At 36.8% G+C, this 20,425-nt stretch overlaps 1 protein-coding gene across 2 annotated transcripts in view; it reads right to left on the bottom strand.

The window, feature by feature from the left end:
- CTNND2 (catenin delta 2) overlaps window positions 1-20,425 on the bottom strand; it is a gene marked incomplete at its 3' end in the record, with an annotated part of 926,199 nt that overhangs the window by 433,474 nt on the left and 472,300 nt on the right. For both annotated transcript variants that reach the window (XM_082837425.1, XM_082837426.1), the window contains exons 4-5: window positions 3,550-3,584; window positions 2,506-2,622 (exon numbers count right to left, since the gene is read on the bottom strand). In XM_082837425.1, the coding sequence (XP_082693551.1) occupies window positions 2,506-2,622; window positions 3,550-3,584 (152 nt within the window). The remainder of the gene's footprint in view (window positions 1-2,505; window positions 2,623-3,549; window positions 3,585-20,425) is intronic.

Raw genomic sequence — 20,425 nt, 5'->3', positions numbered from 1 at the left:
GCAGAAATACAAAAGTGAACACTAAAAGTTCTTTCTACTTCTCCTGGATGTAGCAGAGTGTCTCAATTCAGAAATTCAGGATTATTAATTGACTTAAAGTTTATTTTTAAAGTTCATATACTTATCCTTTCTATTATTTTATTTATTTATCTCTTTTAGTATTCATTTATTTATTTCTTCTACTCTTTTTTATATTACTTTATCCCTGAATTGCTTCTAGTATTTCCATCTTCCTAGCTTCTTTTGGTTTATTTAACTCTTTTTAAGGTGTCCCAGTAATGAATACACATCTCTTTACTTTGTCTTTTATTTTTAATAATAAAATTCTGATTTCCTCTGAGTGCAGTTTTTTACCATATACTTATGTTTTCATTATAAAATGTTGCTATTCTATTTGCTTTGTAAATAGCATGTAATTTTCTTTTTGCTTCCGTTTTGATTCACAGTAGCCAAAAGTATGTCCCTTAATTTTAATGTGATTATATGTTTGCTTAGCATTTTATTATTTACTTTTAATTTTACTGAATTATCATCAAAGAACGTGGCCTTCCTACGCTTTTTAATTTTTAGGATTGTCTTTACAGTCCATCAGCTGATCAATTTTTATAAATTTTCCTTGGACATATATAACAAGTGTTTATTATTGTTCAAAACATGTTTTTAATTTATTTAATGCATTGATTTGTTAATTATTTATTCCAACTTTCTGTGGCTTTTTTTTTTAGGATTCAGTCTGATTCTGAATACTAAAAGAAAAAGTGTTCACAATATTTTTCATCACCTTCTTACATTTTTAATAATTTTTAATATTCAGCTGCTATTTTGTTTGGCACATACATATTCACCAGATTTTACCACATAATTATAAGTTAAGATATTCTTACTGGATAATTCCTTTTTGACCCTGCTTAGTGCTTCTGCATTAAAGTCCACGTCACCTCACATTATTCTTCCCAATCCCACTCCTTGTGTTCATTGTATTTGCTGTCACTACTTTGTCTATTCCTTTAATTTCAATATTTATTTCATTAATATAAGTGTGTATATTAAACATAACATCACTATTTTATTTTCATTTACTGCAAATTTGAATTTTCATTCTTTTCAGAGAATTTAGTGCTTACATATAGTGTTAGGTTGATATACTTGATTTATCACTTCTATTTTAATTTGCTTCTTAATTTACTCTTTTCTTCCTTCTTTCTTCTGTACTTTCTATGAATAAAAGGTTATCTCCCTCCTAAAATCATAATAAAATATATTTCTCTATTATTCTATAAAAAATAAGATAGCCAATATCATCCTCCTGAGACAGATTATTTTATCTCTGCTTTCCTTACTCTATAATAAAATGAGTACATGTGCCTCAAATATTAATTAAATATAGTTCTAACTACAACTACCCCTACAAAAGAAATATATTTATAGACTTTGAGAAAAAACAGGTAGCAATCTTACATTTTAAAATACAAAACACAGAGAACAAGTATAATACAAATCATGCATCTTACTTTAGGAGTTTTATTAAGGGGATGCATATGGTTAAAATAAATCTGGATATTCATGATGATGTTACCCTAAGAGTCGTGGTATTATAAAGATCATAGAGAAATGAACTAATATATAAATTAAATGGTTTTGAGATCACTATGCTATCTTACTCTTATATCTTTCTTTTATATAGCAAACCTTGATGGGTATTCAAGGAAATTTTATTTTTTTTAATTAAGGAATAAAATGCTCCACTGATTTCTCATGTAGAAATTATCAGGGTAAGGTACATTTTAATGATTTAATTTTTAGCTTTTTGTGGGATTTTATTAAAATAGGTCAAGAGAATTTTATAATTTATTAAAATGAGGCCATTTCAATTCATAGAACTTTAATTTCAAAGCCTCAGCTACTCTGGTTGAAAAATACATAACTAAGTAAAAGAAAGAAATCTTTAAATATTCTATTGAGATTAATATAGCTATGCAAGATAGCTAAACATAGAAATAGAAGGAGTTATTGCATAGTACTATAGCATGGTGCTAATTAGTACTGCATATGTTACATCATTTTTTTTCTATTTTGTTATATAATTGCTCTACCGTTTAAGATCTCTACCAACAATAATCTGTATGAGTAAAGCATTGATAGTTAACTTTAAAGCAGACACTGTGTTGATTAAACAACTAAAGGATGAGTTTGTACAATGTGCTACTCTAGATGCCAAAAAGGATATCAGAGAATTGGTGAGGATCACCAATATGTCAATAATTGGTGAGCAATCTAGATGATAATTACTGACTTAAGAGAGTTTCTAATCAAATGTGAATTAGTGTGGGGTAATGTTGGAAGGAAGTAGGTGAGAGAGGAGTGAAATGGATAAAACAAGTATAAACACATCTTGAAGTCCTATTAGATATGACTCATGATATAAATTATAATAATAGTATAATATTAATGACATAATGCTCTTATATTTTAATTGTCTTCAAGCTTAACTGTCATTTGACTTACTTTCACTTGTTGAATAGTCTTGTGGGTCAAGTATTCCTGATTCCTGCAGTGATCTAATACAGGAGTCCACCAATTCAAGACCTGTTGTGAGCTCATCTTCGATATCTTTTTGACCATCTGAAATATAATATTTTAAAGACATGAACAAATACATGGTAATGTCAATATTAAAGCTTAAGACTATCATTTAATAATCAAAAATATCCTAACCAAAGATATTATCTTTTTGAAATGCTCATTAGATATCGCATTGCAACCCTTGGTCAACCACCATTAAAAACCAAGGCCAGCCAAGTCCATGTATCCATGAAGAACATAAAGTTCCTAGGGAATTGGGAGAACTTAACTCCCACGAAATCTTGAGCTATCAGAACAGCTTCATCTAATTTTAGTGTCATGTGTTGTCATATTCATTTTCATAAGTCTCTTCCTAAAGTTCACAAGAAAATTAATCAACAGAGATATACGCAGCAGTAAGTATAAATGCTCAAGAAGCTGTACTTTCAATCTAAATGTCCATCAACAGAAGAATGGATAAAGAAGATGTGGTGTGTATATATATACAATGGAATATTACCCAGCCATAAAAAAGAGTGAAATAATGCCATCTGCAGCAACATGGATGGACCTAGAGATGATCATACTAAGTGAAGTAAGTCAAAGAGAGAAAGGCAAATACCATATGATATCACTTGTGTGTGAAACCTAAAATATGATACAAATGAATTTATTTGCAAAATAGAAAACAGACTCACAGACATAGAAAACAAACTTATGGTTACCAAAGGGGAAACAGGGTAGGGGATGGATAAATTAGGAGTTTGGGATTAGCAGATACAAACTACTTTATGTAAAACAGAGAAACAACAAGGACCTACTGTATAGCACAGGGAAATATATCGAATATCTTGTAATAAACCATAATGGAAAGGAATATGAAAAAGAATATATATATATATATGAATCACTTTCCTGTACACCAAGAACTAGCACAAAACTGTAAATCAACTATACTTCAATAAAAAAAAAGAAGCTGTACTTTACCTTGTGATTGCCAGTGAAACTGCTCTTCTGCTGAACTATAAAAGAGAGAATACATAGGTATAATGAATCGGTTAGAAACAAAAGAACTCTAGACTATAAGACACAAAGGCACATGAGGGTAGTAATGGTGGCTCCATGGAACTCCCTTTAATTTCTGACTGAGAAAAGGGATCCCATTTTAACACGATCTTAGCTTTAATATGTTTGATGTATACCTCTTTTGAATCACAGGTATTAGCATGTTATAAATGGACGTCGTTCAGTAATTTTCAGAAGAACAGCTCATTTTTTACAAATCCCAACATATCATACTCATTCCTTACAATAATTTCTATATACATACAGTTCTATTCAACTTTACTCATTTTAAAATACAAATCTGAATAGTTTCATGTAGACTTTGTAAGGTATTCTAACAAAGAAATAACTTTCTCCATTTTCATTATAAAGAGATAAAATAAATCTATACCTTCTTCTAGACATATCATATAAGGAGTTCCTTTCAGCTGTTTATTATATTTTAAATTAAGTAATATAAAAGTTTTAACACTTTACACCAATTGAATATACAGTTCCCAAATTCTCACTTTATAAGTACATCTTATAAAATGACCCAGGTAGAAAGGGTTGCTCATCTAAATGATATGCCAAAGATACTGTGCAGATTGTAATGATGTAGGCACATAAATTTATTCTGAATGATTTATTAAAATACATAAATAAATTTAAAATTTCTAAATATGAACAGCTCTTTCATTATATATGCGAATAGTTCCAACATACCCTTTTTTAATATGTCAATAATTTGTGAGAAATCTAGAGGCCAATTACACACAGGTATCATTTTGAGAATGACTTTCTACCCTTATTTCACTAGATCTTTTACTCTGATCAAGCAGCTTCTATGAATAGCTCATCAGTTTCACAACAGCAAGCAGGTTTTAGAGCTTTAATCTGTACCTTAGAGATGGCTTCTGAATACATTTGCTGGGGGAAAAGGAAATTCTGGTATAAATCAGCATTCAGAATAGCCATGATTGATATACATGAATATAAGAGTAGTCCCTTAAGAGACATATGACTTTTTTAGGCTATCTTTCTTCTCAGCCAATCCATTTTAGAAAAGTGGAAAATGGTTTTGCAATGATGAGAGCTATAGACAATTGATACATGAAACGATAACATTACAAATGCAGTCCAATGCAACTTCTTGCTTCAAAAAGATATAGCATGATAAAGTAGTAAGGTCTAACTGCGAAGTTTAACACTTAAAACAGAAATGTAATCCTATAATTAATATTTTAAAAATTACAAAGCATGTTCACTTAGTAAGTGGCATTTAATATAGGGGTGGAAAATGCTTTCATAATTGTAGTGAGTTGAATGGTGCCCTTCCCCCGCAAAAGATATGTCCACACCAAATCCCTAGAAATTGTGAATGGTTACTTATTGGAAAAGGGTTTTCACAGATATAATTAAGTTAAAGATCTTCAGATAAGATCATCCTAAATCCAATGACAAGTGTCATTAAGAAAGATCCTTAGAGGAGAAAGATGCAGAGGAGAAGGTCAGAGGCAGAGGAAGAGACTGGAGTTATGCATCTTTAAGCCAAGGAATGTCTGGAGCCAGCAGAACCTGGAAGAGTTAAGAAAAACTCCTCCCCTTTAGCCTTCCTAGGGAACATAGCCCTGTCGACAGAACTTGATTTTGAACTTCTGGACTCCCAAACTGTGAGATAATAAATGTCTTTTATTTTAAGCCACTCAGTTGTAGTAATTTGTTATGGCAGCCCAAGGAAGCCAATACAGTATTCTTCTGATACAGTAAAAATATTCTCATGCTATATCCTTCAAGATTTACTACTATCTCTATGCTACTACATTCCTTTTACCAGTTCAGTCCTTTGCTGAGTACTTACTGTACACCAAGGCTCTGCTAATTCACAACAATCATTAACATCTTTTGGTGGATGGGGAATAACTGGCTTATTGATGTTAAATAACTTGACCACACACATCATAAGGAACTCAGCAGGGATTTAAACTAATCTGTCCAACTCCAAAAGTCATAGAACAGAGCTGGAATAATCAGGCTCCCTGTCTTCAGACTACACTACAAAGCTCTAGTAATCAAAAGAGTATGGTACTGGCACAAAAACACACATATAGATCAATGGAATAGAATAAAGAGTCCAGAAATAAACCCACACACTTTTGGTCAATTAATCTATGACAAAGGAGGCAAGAATATACAATGGAGAGAATACAGTCTCTTCAATAAGTGGTGCTGGAAAAACTGGACAGCTACATGTAAAAGAATGAAATTAGAACATTCTCTATCATCATTTACAAAGATAAACTCAAACTGGAGTAAGACCAGATACTATAAAACTCATAGAGGAAAACGTAGGCAGAACACTCTTTGACATAAATCTCAGCAATATTTTTTTTATTGGATCCATATCCTAAAGCAAAGGAAACAAAAGTAAACATAAACTAATGAGACCTCATTAAACTTAAAAGCTTTTCCACAAGAAAGGAAACCATCGACAAAATGACAACACAACCTACTGAATGGGAGAAGGTATTTGCAAATGATATGACCAAAAAGGGCTTAATTCCAAAATATACAAATAGCTCATACAACTCGATATCAAAAAAATAAACAACCCAATTAAAAAATGGGCAAAAGAACTGAATAGACATTTTTTTCAAAGAGGAAATGCAGATGGCCACCAGGCACATGAAAAGATGCTCAATATTGCTAGTCATCAGGGAAATGCAAATCAAAACCACAATGAGATATCACCTCACACCTGTCAGAATGGCTATCATCAAAAAGAACACTAATAATAGATGTTGGCAAGGATGTGGAAAAAAGGGAATCCTTGTACACTGTTGGTGGGAATGTAAATTGCTGCAGTTATTGTGGAAAACAGTATGGAGGTTTCTCAAAAAACTAGAAACAGAACTACATATGAGCCAGCAATTCCACTCCTGGGTATATATCCAAAAAACACCCCACTATTTTGAAAAGATAGTGCACTCCAATGTTCATAGCAGCATTGTTTACAATTGCCAAGCTATGGAAGCAACTGAGGTGTCCATCAGCAGATGAATGGATAAAGAAGATATGATATATAATGGAATACTACTCAGCAATACAAAAGAAGGAAATTTTGCCATTTGCAGCAACATGGATGGACTTAGAGGGCATTATGCTAAATGAAATAAGTCAGACAGGGCTTCCCTGGTGGCGCAGTGGTTGAGAGTCTGCCTGCTGATGCAGGGGATGCGGGTTCGTGCCCTGGTCCAGGAAGATCCCACATGCCACGGAGCGGCTGGGCCCGTGAGCCATGGCCTCTGAGCCTGTGTGTCTGGAGCCTGTGCTCTGCAACGGGAGAGGCCACAACAGTGAGAGGCCCGTGTACCGCAAAAAAAAAAAAAAGTCAGACAGAGAAAGACAAATACTGTAAAATATCACTTATAGGTGGAATCTAAAAAAAAAAAAAAAAACCCAACACACTAGAGAACAGGAAAAAAGCAGACCCACAGGTGTAGAGGACAAACTAGTGGTTACCAGTGGGGAGAGGGAAGAAGGGAGGGGTAAGAAAGGGGTAGAGGGAAAAAAGGGTTATTACAGAATTATATAAAATCATGTGTCTGAAACTTTTGAAAATTGTAAAGCACCACAGAATTTAAAGAATCCTCCATTCAGTGAAAACAAAAAAAAAGTCATGGAGGGAAACACACTTGTTACTTCCCACTTGAAACAATAAGAATACCCAAGTCACTGGAAGCTTCTCCCATGTCTCATCAAAGCCCTGTTCTCTTCTCCTTCAAGGCACATTGAAGAGCACGCTTCCCTGCCCCCTTGCACGTAGATGGGGGCACGTGCCACCTCCTTCCCCAAGCACAGAAGGGCAGGTATGCGATCTCCATGCACTCCCTTGTTAAGCCCTGAGTTGGGGTGGGTCTCTAAGTAACCGTGCGAAGGGAAGATTTCCACCAACCCAGAGAAGACACAACACAAGTGAGAAATAAACCACTGTTTCGCTGAAACTCTGAAGTTGGAGGGTTGTTTGTTTTGGTAGAATAAATGTCACACTGACTAATACAGAAATGTGCCATTATTTGAGCTCATAAGGCATTTTCTACTTCTCCATCTTTCATTCCCACAGCTTAGAGCTGGAAGACAATGTCCTGGGTCACCTGGCACAAACAAGGTGGCGCCACCACTTTCACGCATCCTTTGAGATTTATCCACTCATCCACCATAATGGGTGATTTTATATACAGAACTACACAACACACTGTTAAATAATATTTACTTTTTGTTTGTCTCTTTCAAAAGTGTTTCGATTTTATGTGCAACAGAAACAAGAAGGAACATTTTTTATTAAAATTGAAAAAATAACACTGACACTGAATATGAAACTATGTTCTCAAAGCATGAGCATCCTCCTTTTGAGTAGACAAAGAGCACTAATCACTTAAATGGTTTCCTGATTCCTTTAGCACAGTTAAACTGCATGAAAAGTATGACTGATCACAGAAAATAGAAGTCCCAAGAGAAACTGGGTTTAGATTTTATTTCCTCTAAGTGCACACTTTACTCTCTCTGTTAGGGGATTCTATACAACTGCATATTTTGTGCATTTGATCCTTTTTCTTTTTTTTTTTTCTTTTTTTTGCGGTAAGCGAGCCTCTCACTGTTGTGGCCTCTCCCGCTGCAGAGCACAGGCTCCGGACGCACAGGCTCAGCGGCCATGGCTCACAGGTCCAGCTGCTCCGCGGCATGTGGGATCTTCCCGGACCAGGGCACGAACCTGTGTCCTCTGCATCGGCAGGCGGACTCTCAACCACTGCACCACCAGGGAAACCCTGATTCTTTTTCTTAAAGACTGTTCTAAGGTGGATGCTTTTATAAAAAGCAAACTCTTTATTCATTCAATAAACACAAATCATGCCTATGTCTCACACACTCTTATTTCAGGTGTTTAGGAATTACTTGTGGCTTTCTCTCAGTTATATTATTCAATTTAATATAACATAAAAGTCACTTCTGAGGTTGTTGTAACTTTCATGCATGTTCAAATTCAGGAAATAAAGTTTGCTTTCACTACTGAAATTCTATTTCTTTAAATAGAAATAGTTTCTAAAGAATTAAAATTAATAAAAATGTAAATGTAATTTAGATTAGTCTATATTTAAACATAACTTTGTATAAGTTTCAGAACTCAGTTATTATGAGAAAATATATATATATATTTATAACAAAAACTATCATAAGTAACATTTACCTTTTAAACATACACATAATATACACGTAAGACTGGTAGTGCTAGGAAAGACTTTTTTTTTTAAGCAAAAAAAAGAAATTTATTGGAAGGATTTCTGGGACCTCACAAAACTGACAAGAAAGCTGAAACACCAACCATGAAAAGTGTGCAAGAGTGAAGAGGTCAGGCAGCTGAAAGCACAGCCGAGGTCAGGCCCCAGGAGCAGTATGAATGGGAAACCACTTGGTTCTGCTGCTACCACGCTAAAAATCTCCAACTGTTTCAGGTTCTTTGTGTCACCAGGTCAAGCTTGAAGTCCCATGTGGAGGCATCCAGCTGACTAAACTTAAAACATCCCCACAGGGGCTTCCCTGCTGGTGCAGTGGTTGAGGGTCCGCCTGCCGATGCAGGGGACGCGGGTTCGTGTCCCGGTCCAGGAAGATCCCACATGCCGTGGAGCGGCTGGGCCCGTGAGCCATGGCCGCTGAGCCTGCGCGTCCGGAGCCTGTGCTCCGCAAAGGGAGAGGCCACAACAGTGAGAGGCCCACGTACCGCAAAAACAAAAACAAAAACAAAAACAAAAACATCCCCACAGCTAGGGAGAAGGAAAGAGAAGACATCCTCTTTACAGCCTTTTTTTTTTTTTTTTTAATGGGAAGTAGAATCCTGCCACTCACTTAATTTGTGACTTATTTCAAGTAGCAGAAGTGCTCATATGCCAGGTTACCCTCCTCCATTTTGGAATAGTAGACCAATTTCCACTTGGTAATCAGGATCAATTATGCCAGCTAACACCATAATTCCCTCCTTTGCCTGTTGTTCCAGAAGCATGAGGAATCTGAAGTTCTTGAGTGGCAGCTTTCACTTCCAGTTCAGTGGAATCATGGTTATAGTAGCAAGTGGAAACTTTCTTCCTTCTAGAATTAAAACCTGAGAAAATAGAGGGTAAACCACATGGGAGCCTCTAGAAAAGGAAGATTCCATGCTGCTATTTAAGAAAAAAAAATCCTGGATAAAAGTTGTCAGTGCGGGACGAAGTGAGAGAGTGGCGTGGACATATATACACTACCAAACATAAAATAGAGAGCTAGTGGGAAGCAGCTGCATAGCACAGGGAGATCAGCTCGGTGCTTTGAGACCACCTAGAGGGGTGGGATAGGGAGGGTGGGAGGGAGACGCAAGAGGGAGGGGATATGGGGACACATGTATACATGTGGCTGATTCACTTGGTTGTGCAGCAGAGACAGCATCGTGGGGCAATTACACTCCGATGAAGATGTTAAAAAAAAAAAGTCGGCAGCGCCTCTCCTCAGATGTCAGGGTACAGACAGGAAACACTCTTTTCCTGCAGATGTGGCCACACGCAGGCACTTGTCCCAAAGCCACTGTGGTGCCCAGGAACGAATTTTTAAAACAATGTATCACAAGCAAAAATCCTAGTAGCTAATGCATAGATAGCTCTCACATTACAACAGGCAATATTCTAACTGGTTTATAGTTAATCTTCATGACAAAACTTTTGAGAGAGGTGATATTTTCCCATTTTATTGATAATGAAACTAAGGTAAGGTTAAAAAGTGCTTAAGGAAGTTGCTGGAGATCCCACAGCCAGCAAATAATTAAGCCAGGATTGTGACCCTGGCCATCTGGTTCTAGAGGCCACATTCTGAACTAATATTCTATTCACACACTTGGCACAAAAGTTGAACTCCTATGCAATTAAAAATGAAAACATAAACACCAGAAACCAAGTTGAAAAAACAAGCCACATCCTGAGAGAAGATATTTGCAATGCATACAGCTTACAAAGGGTTAGTTTCCAGAACAAATAAATAACTCCTACAAATCAATGAAATAGAGATTAAATGATCAGATAGAAGAGAGGTCAACAAATATATGTAAAGCAGCTGCAGAGCAGAAAAATCAGGAATTTATGGTCACCAAACACATTAAAAGATACTCAACCCTATTAGGAATTGAAAGAATAGAAATAGAAAGATACCTCTTTATACTTCATAGGCTGTAAAACAATTAGAAAGTCTGACTGTACTAAGTGTTGAAGAGGAGATGAGGAAATATGAACTCTCATACATTGTATGTGGGAGAGTAAATTAGTGAAACACTTGGGTGAGCTATCAGTCAAGACCTGATAATGCTTTATGAGCAAATGCCCAATCATCCAGCAGTTCTGCTTCTTGGTAGAGCCTTGAGAAAAACCTGTGCACCTGTGCCCAGGAGACTTGTACAAGACTGTTCATGCCTCTATGTTGGCAGTAGCAAAACAAGAGAAATGACCTAAGTTATCAGCAATAGGAGAATGGATAAATATAATAATATGATTCCAAATCATATATGACAAAATATGCAATAAACACTATTTGGCAAGTAAAACAAATTAGCCAGATACTCAATGTATCAACATGGGTCAGGCTCAAAAGTGAAATAAGAGTGGAAAATGTAAATTACACATAGGACGTGTACTGCAGGACTCCAGTTATGAAAATATTTAAAATACTGACTAAATAATATTGTGTATAAATACAAACACACACACACACACATATATGTGTGTGAGACAGAGATCAAACAAACATGGATTAAAAAGATGCAACCAGGGCTTCCCTGGTGGCGCAGTGTTTGAGAGTCCGCCTGCCGATGCAGGAGACACAGGTTCGTGCCCCGGTCTGGGAAGATCTCACAGGCTGCGGAGCGGCTGGGCCAGTCAGCCATTGCCTCTGAGCCTGCGCGTCCGGAGCCTGTGCTCCGCAACGGGAGAGGCCACAACAGTGAGAGGCCCGCGTACCGCAAAACAAAACAAAAAAAGATACACCCAAATTCATGATGGTGGTGGCCTCTGGGGGAGAAAAGAGAGAAATAAGTCTAAGGAGGGGCAAAAAGGGAATTTCACTTTTATCTCTATGGTTTTTTTTGGGGTTTTTTGTTGGTTTGTTTTCGTTTTGTTGTGTTACGCGGGCTTCTCACTGTTGTGGCCTCTCCCGTTGCGGAGCACAGGCTCCGGACGCGCAGGCTCAGCGGCCATGGCTCACGGGCCCAGCCGCTCCACGGCATGTGGGATCTTCCCGGACCGGGGCACGAACCCGTGTCCCCTGCATCGGCAGGCGGACTCTCAACCACTGCGTCATCAGGGAAGACCTATCTCTATGTTTTTATGTTATGAAAAAAAAGGGAAAATGTTAACACTACTTTAAGAATGTCTCTGATGCTTGAAATAGGGAAATCACGAATCTTACATTTAGAAACGTTTAGTTAAATGCTTTCATAAAACCTTGTGATTCAATTCTACATCATATTCTCATCATTGTTGGAGTCACTCATAGTTGAAACTCAAATGATGCAAAACAATTCTGAAATTTATAAGTATAAATAATAGAGGAAAAATAATGGTTTTGAATATAATTACTTTTTTCCTCTATTGTGCACATGAGAAAAATGACAGCATCACTTTTACTGTGGCTCAAGTCTGACATACTTTGAACATTTCAAGTAAGCAAACAATAACTTTCAAGTTCTGAGGGGATGAGGTGGGGGGGGGAAATCTAGTTTAAACCAAAGAATAACCTTTGAGTTCCTCAAGAAGTGATTTTCACCCTCATCATATTTAGCATGATAGTCTCCTTATCCACCTGTGGGCCATTTCTAATTAATTAATAAGAAAGTTCAGAGAGTTTTCTTAACGTCAGGAAAAGGCACAAAGCAAACCATTACTACAGCTACTCTGTCTGTTATGAACCTGCTCAAATACATTTTCTTATTTTCTTTTTCAACTTTTTGATGTCCAAGGCATCAATCCCTGCACTGTATCGTGTGGCATGCTACTGCTCACAATGTCGTTCAAAATGAAATAAAGAAAGAAACTATGAGTTTTTGGTTAGTTGGCTTTCAAGTTAAGCGATGTACCTAAAACATAAGGCAGAGAAACTAATGTGCAGTAAACTGTTTCCAAACTGATGTTCGATCCTCAGGTCACAGGAACAAAGGGCTTTATATTTATGATGTCCATATGACCTGAAACTGTATTATGACATAAAGTCTTTTTTGGTATATGGCTTTTGCATGCAGCCATATCACAAAACTAGGCATCGGTGGCAAAATCAAATGAGCTTGGTCGGGTCTCGAATACCGTGGAAATAAAACATATTTAGAAAAAATAGTGAGAAGTGGTACCTCTGGAGCTCTGTTTAGGCTGCTGTTGCCTTTGCACTTTAGTGTTCTGTATCCAACCTTTATTAGTTTGGTTGGTGAGTAACCACGCTTCCTCGAGAACTTTCTGCAGAGCTGACTTCCTTTCCGTCTATTGCCTTCTAGTCTCTATAAGTATCTGTGATATATTCCCAAATGAAGGTCATAATATCTCCACTGTGCAATTAGAATGTTTATTTCTTTCTTAAGTCACGTATCTTCTACCTGCTTTAACTATTTTCATCAACATGTAATTTTACAGCTATTATAATAATGTTTACAGGGATACAGTGGGTAGTCATAGGACCACAAAGCTCCCAAACTAGGAGGCTGTGTGCATGGTGTCCAGGTGTGTGGGCTCAAAGGCCAGACTCCCTCCAGCTCTGTCCTATATAGGACACTTCTGGCAAGTTACTTAAACTCTCTGGGCCTAAATGGAGACATTTTGAGGCTTAAAGAAATGAGTTAATATCAAGTGATTTATGTATTAAGTGATCAGGACCTGGCACATGTTGAGTAAGGATGCAACTGTGTCCTATTTTATTATATACTGTTCAAATGGTTTCTATGGTTTCTAGATTCTGGCTTATTCTCATCTATTTCATCCCTTAGCATACACTGCAGACACTGTGGGAGGGTCAAAATGGGGACAGACATGGGGAAATGGGAACAGGGGACATTAAGGAAATACCCAGGAATGGTGTGACCATGTCTAGGCTCTCGGTCACACCCAGTCCTGGAGAAAATGTATAACAACGTCCACCACAAACCCTAGATGAGTGCTCACCATGACTTTGGGCTTGCAGACAGAGAGACACAGTGACAGATCCCCATGTTTTGGCATTCTCATGGGGGATGGAACACTAAGCACAAAAAGCAGGAAGGACCACTCAGGAACAGGTGTGTTCAGGCACTACTGCACACAGGTCCATGGGACCTTGAGCACGTCACTTTCTCCGAGTCTTAGTTTCCCTATTTGTAAAATGGGGCTATTACTAGAAATTTCCCCATAGGGATCTTGTATTTTTTTAATTTAAGTTAATTTTTTTAAACTTTTTAATTTTATATTGGAGTATAGTTGATTAACAATGTTGTGTTAGTTTCAGGTGTACAGCAAAGCCATTCAGTTATACATATACATGTACTTTTCTTTTTCAAATTCTTTTCCGACTTAAGTTATTACATAACATTGAGCAGGATCTTGTAAAAGTTAAGTGTGTAATGTATGTAAAACCCATAAAACAGTGCTGGGAACACAGGAGAGATTAAAAACGAAGTAAGCGGAGGGCAGAGTCAAGATGGGATAATAGGACGACGTGGAATTTGCGTCTCCGCACAACTAGGGCACCTACCAGGCACAGGTGGGGTACCATGGATACCTAAGGGGACAGGAGGAACACCCAGCAACCAGTTGTTTCAATTACAGTTTTATTTTTCCTACTATATTTTTTATCTTTCTAATTTTATTTTGTTTGTTATTCCTTGATACTGTACTCCTCATTTTTTTCTTTCTTTTTTTTTTTTTCTTAACTGTGCCACGAATCTTGCAGGATCTTGGTTCCCAGGCTGGAGGTCGGGCCCGAGCTCCTTTGGTGGGAGCTCCGAGTCCAAACCGCTGGACTAACAGAGAACCTCCGACCCCAGGGAATATTAATCAGAGTGAGGCCTCCCAGAGTTCCTCATCTCAGCACCAAAAGCTGGCTCTATCCAACAGCCTGCAAACTCCAGTGCTGGATGTCTCAGGCCAAACAACCAGTAAGACAGGAAGAGAGCACCACCCATCAAAAAAACAAAAAAAATTGAAATGACAAAATAATATGTTACAGACAAAGGAGCAAGGAAAAAACCTACAAGACCAAATAAATGAAGATGAAATAGGCAACCTACCTGAAAAAGAATTCAGAGTAATGATAGTAATGATTATCCAAAATCTCAGAAACAGAATGGAGAAAATAAAAGCAACATTTAACAAGGATCTAGAAGAACTAAGGAGCAAACAAACAGTGGTGAACAACACAATTACTGAAATCAAAAATACTCTAGAAGGAATCAATAGCAGAACAACTAAGGTGGAAGAACAGATAAATGAGCTGGAAGATAAAATGGTGGAAATAACTGCCAGGGTGCAGAACAAAGAAAAAAGAATGAAAAAAATGGAGGACAGTCTCAGAGACCTATGGGACAACATTAAAAGCACCAATATTCAAATTATAGGGGATGCAGAAGAGAAAAGAAAGGGACTGAGAAAATATTTGAAGAGATTATAGTTGAAAACTTCCCTAACATGGGAAAGGAAATAATCAATCTTAAGTCCAGGAAATACAGAGAGACCCGTACAGGATAAATCCAGGGAGAAACACAGCAAGTCACATAATAATCAAACTATCAAAAATTAAATACAAAGAAAAAATATCAAAAGCAGCAAGGGAAAAGCAACAAATAACATACAAGGGAAATACCATAAGATTAACAGCTGAAATTTCAGCAGAAACATTGCAAGCCAGAAGGGAGTGGCAGGATATATTTAAAGTGATGAAACAGAAAAACCTAAAACCAAGATTACTCTATGCAGCAAGGATCTCATTCAGATGCGATGGAGAAATTAAAACCTTTACAGACAAGCAAAAGTTAACAGAATTCAGCACCACCAAACCACTTTACAACAAATGCTAAAGGAACTTCTCTAAGCAGGAAACACAAGAGAAGGAAAAGACCTACAAAAACAAACCCAGAACAATTAAGAAAATGGTAATAGGAACATACATATCGATAATTACCTTAAAGTTAAATGGATTAAATGCTCCAATCAAAAGACACAGACTCGCTGAATGGATACAAAAACAAGACCCGTATATATGCTGTCTACAATAGACACACTTCAGACCTAGGGACATATACTGACTGAAAGTGAGGGGATGGAATAAGATATTCCATGCAAATGGAAATCAAAAGAAAGCTGGAGTAGCAATTCTCATATCCGAAAAAATATATGTTAAAATAAAGACTACTACAAGAGACAAAGAAGGACACTACATAATGATCAAGGGATCAATCCAAGAAGAAGATATAACAATTGTAAATACTTATGCACCCAACATAGGAGCACCTCAATATATAAGGCAAATGCTAACAGCCATGAAAGGGGAAATTGACACAATCATAGTAGGGGATTTTAACACCCCACTTTCACCAATGGACAGATATCCAAAATGAAAATAAATAAGGAAACACAAGCTTTAAATGACACATTAAACAAGATGGACTTATTTGATATTCATAGGACATTCCATCCAAAAACAACAGAATACACTTTCTTCTCAAGTGCTCATGGAACATTCTCCAGGATAGATCATATCTTGGGTCACAAGTCAAGCTTTGGTAAATTTAAGAAAATTGAAATCGTATCAAGTATCTTTTCTGACCACAATGCTATGAGACTAGACATCAATTACAGGAAAAAAACTGTAAAAAATACAAACACATAGAGGCTAAACAATACGCTATTAAATAACCAAGAGAGCACTGAAGAAACCAAAGAGGAAATCAAAAAATACCTAGAAACAAATGACAATGAAAACAAGATGACCGAAAACCTATGGGATGCAGCAAAAGCAGTTCTAAGAGTGAAGTTTATAGCAATACAATCCTACCTCAAGAAACAAGAAAAATCTCAAATAAACAACCTAACCTTACACCCAAAGCAATCAGAGCAAGAAGAACAAAAAATCCCAAAGTTAGCAGAAGGAAAGAAATCATAAAGATCAGATCAGAAATAAATGAAAGAGAAATGAAGATCAGTAGCAAAGATCAATAAAACTAAAAGCTGGTTCTTTGAGAAGATAAACAAAGTTGATAAACAATTAGCTAGACTCATCAACAAAAAATGGGAGAAGACTCAAATCAGCAGAATTAGAAATGAAAAGAAGAAGTAACAACTGACACTGCAGAAATACAAAGGATCATGAGAGATCACCACAAGCAACTATATGGACATATAATGGACAACCTGGAAGAAATGGACAAATTCTTAGAAAAGAACAACCTTCCAAGACTGAACCAGGAAGAAACAGAAAATATAAACAGACCAATCAGAAGCACCAAAATTGAAACTGCGATTAAAAATCTTCCAACAAATAAAAGCCTAGGACCAGATGGATTCACAGGTGAATTCTATCAAACATTTAGAGAAGAGCTAAAACCTATCCTTCTCAAGCTCTTCCAAAATATAGCAGAGGGAGGAACACTCCCAAACTCATTCTAGCACCATGACCACCATCACCCTGATACCAAACCAGACAATGATGTCAGAAAGAAAGCAAACTACAGGCCAATAGCACTGATGAACATAGATGCAAAAATCGTCAACAAAATACTAGCAAACAGAATCCAACAGCACATTAAAAGGATCATACACCATGATCAAGTGGGGTTTACCCCAGGAATGCAAGGATTCTTCAACATATGCAAATCAGTCAATGTGGTACACCAAATTAACAAATTGAAGGAGAAAAAAAAAAAACATATGATCATCTCAATAGATGCAGAAAAGCTTTCGACAAAATTCAACACCCATTTATGATAAAAACTCTCCAGAAAGTAGGCATAGAGGGAACCTACCTCAACATAATAAAGGCCATATATGACAAAACCACAGTCAGTATCGTTCTCAATGGTGAAAAACTGAAACCATTTCCTCTAAGATCAGGAACAAGACAAGGTTGTCCACTCTCACCACTGTTATTCAATATAGTTTTGGAAGTTTTAGCCATAGCAATCAGAGAAGAAAAATATATAAAAGGAATCCAAGTGAGAAAAGAAGTAAAACTGTCACTGTTTGCAGATGACATGATACTATACATAGAGAATCCTAAAGATGCTACCAGAAAACTACTAGAGCTAATCAATGAATTTGGTAGAATAGCAGGATACAAACTTAATGCACAGAAATCTTTTGCATTCCTATACACTAATGATGAAAAATCTGAAAGAGAAATGAAGGGAACACTCCCATTTACCACTGCAACAAAAAGAAGGAAATACTTAGGAATAAACCTACCTATGGAGACAAAAGACCAGTATGCAGAAAACTATAACACACTGATGGAAGAAATTTAAAATGATACAAACAGATGGAGAGTTATACCATGTTCTTGGATTGGAAGAATTAACATTGTGAAAATGATTATACCACCCAAAGCAGTCTACAGATTCAATGCAATCCCTATCAAACTACCAATGGCATTTTTCACAGAACTAAAACAAAAAATTTCCCAATTTGTATGGAAACACAAAAGACCCCAAATATCCAAAGCAATCTTGAGAAAGAAAACCAGAGCTGGAGGAATCAGGCTCCCAGACTTCAGACTATACTACAAAGCTACAGTAATCAAGACAGTATGGTACTGGCACAAAAACAGAAATACAGATCAATGGAACAGGATAGAAATCCCAGAGATAAACCCATGTACATATGGTCACCTTATCTTTGATAAAGGAGGCAAGAGTATACAATGGAGAAAAGACAGCCTCTTCAATAAGTGGTGCTGGGAAAACTTGACAGCTACATGGAAAAGAATGAAATTAGAACACTTCCTAACACCAAACACAAAAATAAACTCAAAATGGAGTTTTGAGGCCAGACACTATAAAACACTTAGAGGAAAACATAGGGAGAACACTCTATGACATAAATCAGAGCAAGATGCTTTTCGACTCACCTCCTAGAGAAATAGAAATTAAAACAAAAATAAACAAATGGGACCTAATGAAACTTAAAAGCTTTTGCACAGCAAAGGAAACCATAAACAAGACAAAAAGACAACCCTCAGAATGGGAGAAAATATGTGCAAATGAAGCAACTGACAAAGGATTAATCTCCAACATATACAAGCACCTTGTGCAGCTCAATATCAAAAGAACAAGCAACTCAATCCAAAAATGTGCAGAAGACCTAAATAGACGTTTCTCTAAAGAAGATATACAGATTGTCAAGAAACACATGAAAGGATGCTCAACATCACTAATCATTACAGGAATGCAAATCAAAACTATAATGAGATATCACCTCACACTGGTCAGAATGGCCATCATCAAAAAATCTACAAACAATAAATGCTGGAGAGGGTGTGGAGAAAAGGGAACCCTCTTCCACTGTTGGTGGGAATGTAAATTGATACAGCCACTATGGAGAACAGTATGGAGGTTCCTTAAAAAACTAAAAGTAGAACTACCATACAACCCAGCAATCCCACTACTGGGTTGAGACAGCCATAATTTAAAAAGAGTCATGTACCACAATGTTCATTGCAGCTCTATTTACAATAGCCAGGACATGGAAGCAACCTAAGTGTCCACTGACAGATGAATGGATAAAGAAGATGTGGCACATATACACAATGGGATATTATTCAGCCATTAAAAGAAACAAAATTAAGTTATTTGTAGTGAGGTGGATGGACGTGGAGTCTGTCATACAGAGTGAAGTAAGTCAGAAAGACAAAAACAAATACCGTATGCTAACACATATATATGGAATCTAAAAAAAAAAATTGTTCTGATGAACCCTGGGGCAGGACAGGAATAAAGACACAGACGTGGAGAATGGACTTGAGGACACGGGGAGGTAGAAGGGTAAGCTGGGGAGAAGTGAGAGAGTGGCGTGGACATATATACACTACCAAATGTAAAACATATCTAGAGGGAAGAAGCCGCATATCACAGGGAGATCAGCTTGGTGCTTTGCAACCACCTAGAGGGGTGGTATAGGAAGACTGGGAGGGAGACGTAAGAGGGAGGTGATATGGGGATATATGTATGCATATAGCTGATTCACTTTGTTATACAGCAGAAACTAATGCAACATTGTAAAGCAATTATACTCCAATAAAGATGTTAAAAAAAAAAAAACAAGACAAAGGAAGCTAACATTATCACATGCAAAAGAATAGATGCCTGAGAGAGAATAACTCATAGAACTGAAAGTTCAATAAGTTATCTTACAGAATCCCACTTGTCAGTGTTGGGGGCCAATGAATATTATCACGCAAATATGTTACAGGCTTTGCAGAATTTAAATTGTCTACCTTTTTTTTTGTTCCACACTAAACTGGGGAAGGAGAAGAGGCAGTCTGTGATTTCCAAAGAAAGATGACTTGCTTTTCAAACCCTAGGTTTTCCTAGGGCTTAAAAAACCCCACACAGGCTGCCTCACCTGACAACTACTACTGTTCTTGCCATAATAAAAAGCATAAAGACCATTTGCTATTTTCAAAACCCTGGAAGAAAATGAATCAGACCCAAATTGCTATTAGTAATTTCTTTTTAGTTTGAGGCAGGGGAAATTCATATTCCTAAGCTAATTTTGTTGGACGTGGCGGCTGACCAATTATCCAGGCA

Source organism: Leucopleurus acutus, assembly GCF_964270905.1.
Source record: "Leucopleurus acutus genome assembly, chromosome: 3".
In the NCBI taxonomy this organism is placed as follows: domain Eukaryota; kingdom Metazoa; phylum Chordata; class Mammalia; order Artiodactyla; family Delphinidae; genus Leucopleurus; species Leucopleurus acutus.
The sequence above is the reverse complement of the archived record's forward strand: the minus strand, read 5'-3'. Positions and strand labels throughout refer to the sequence as shown.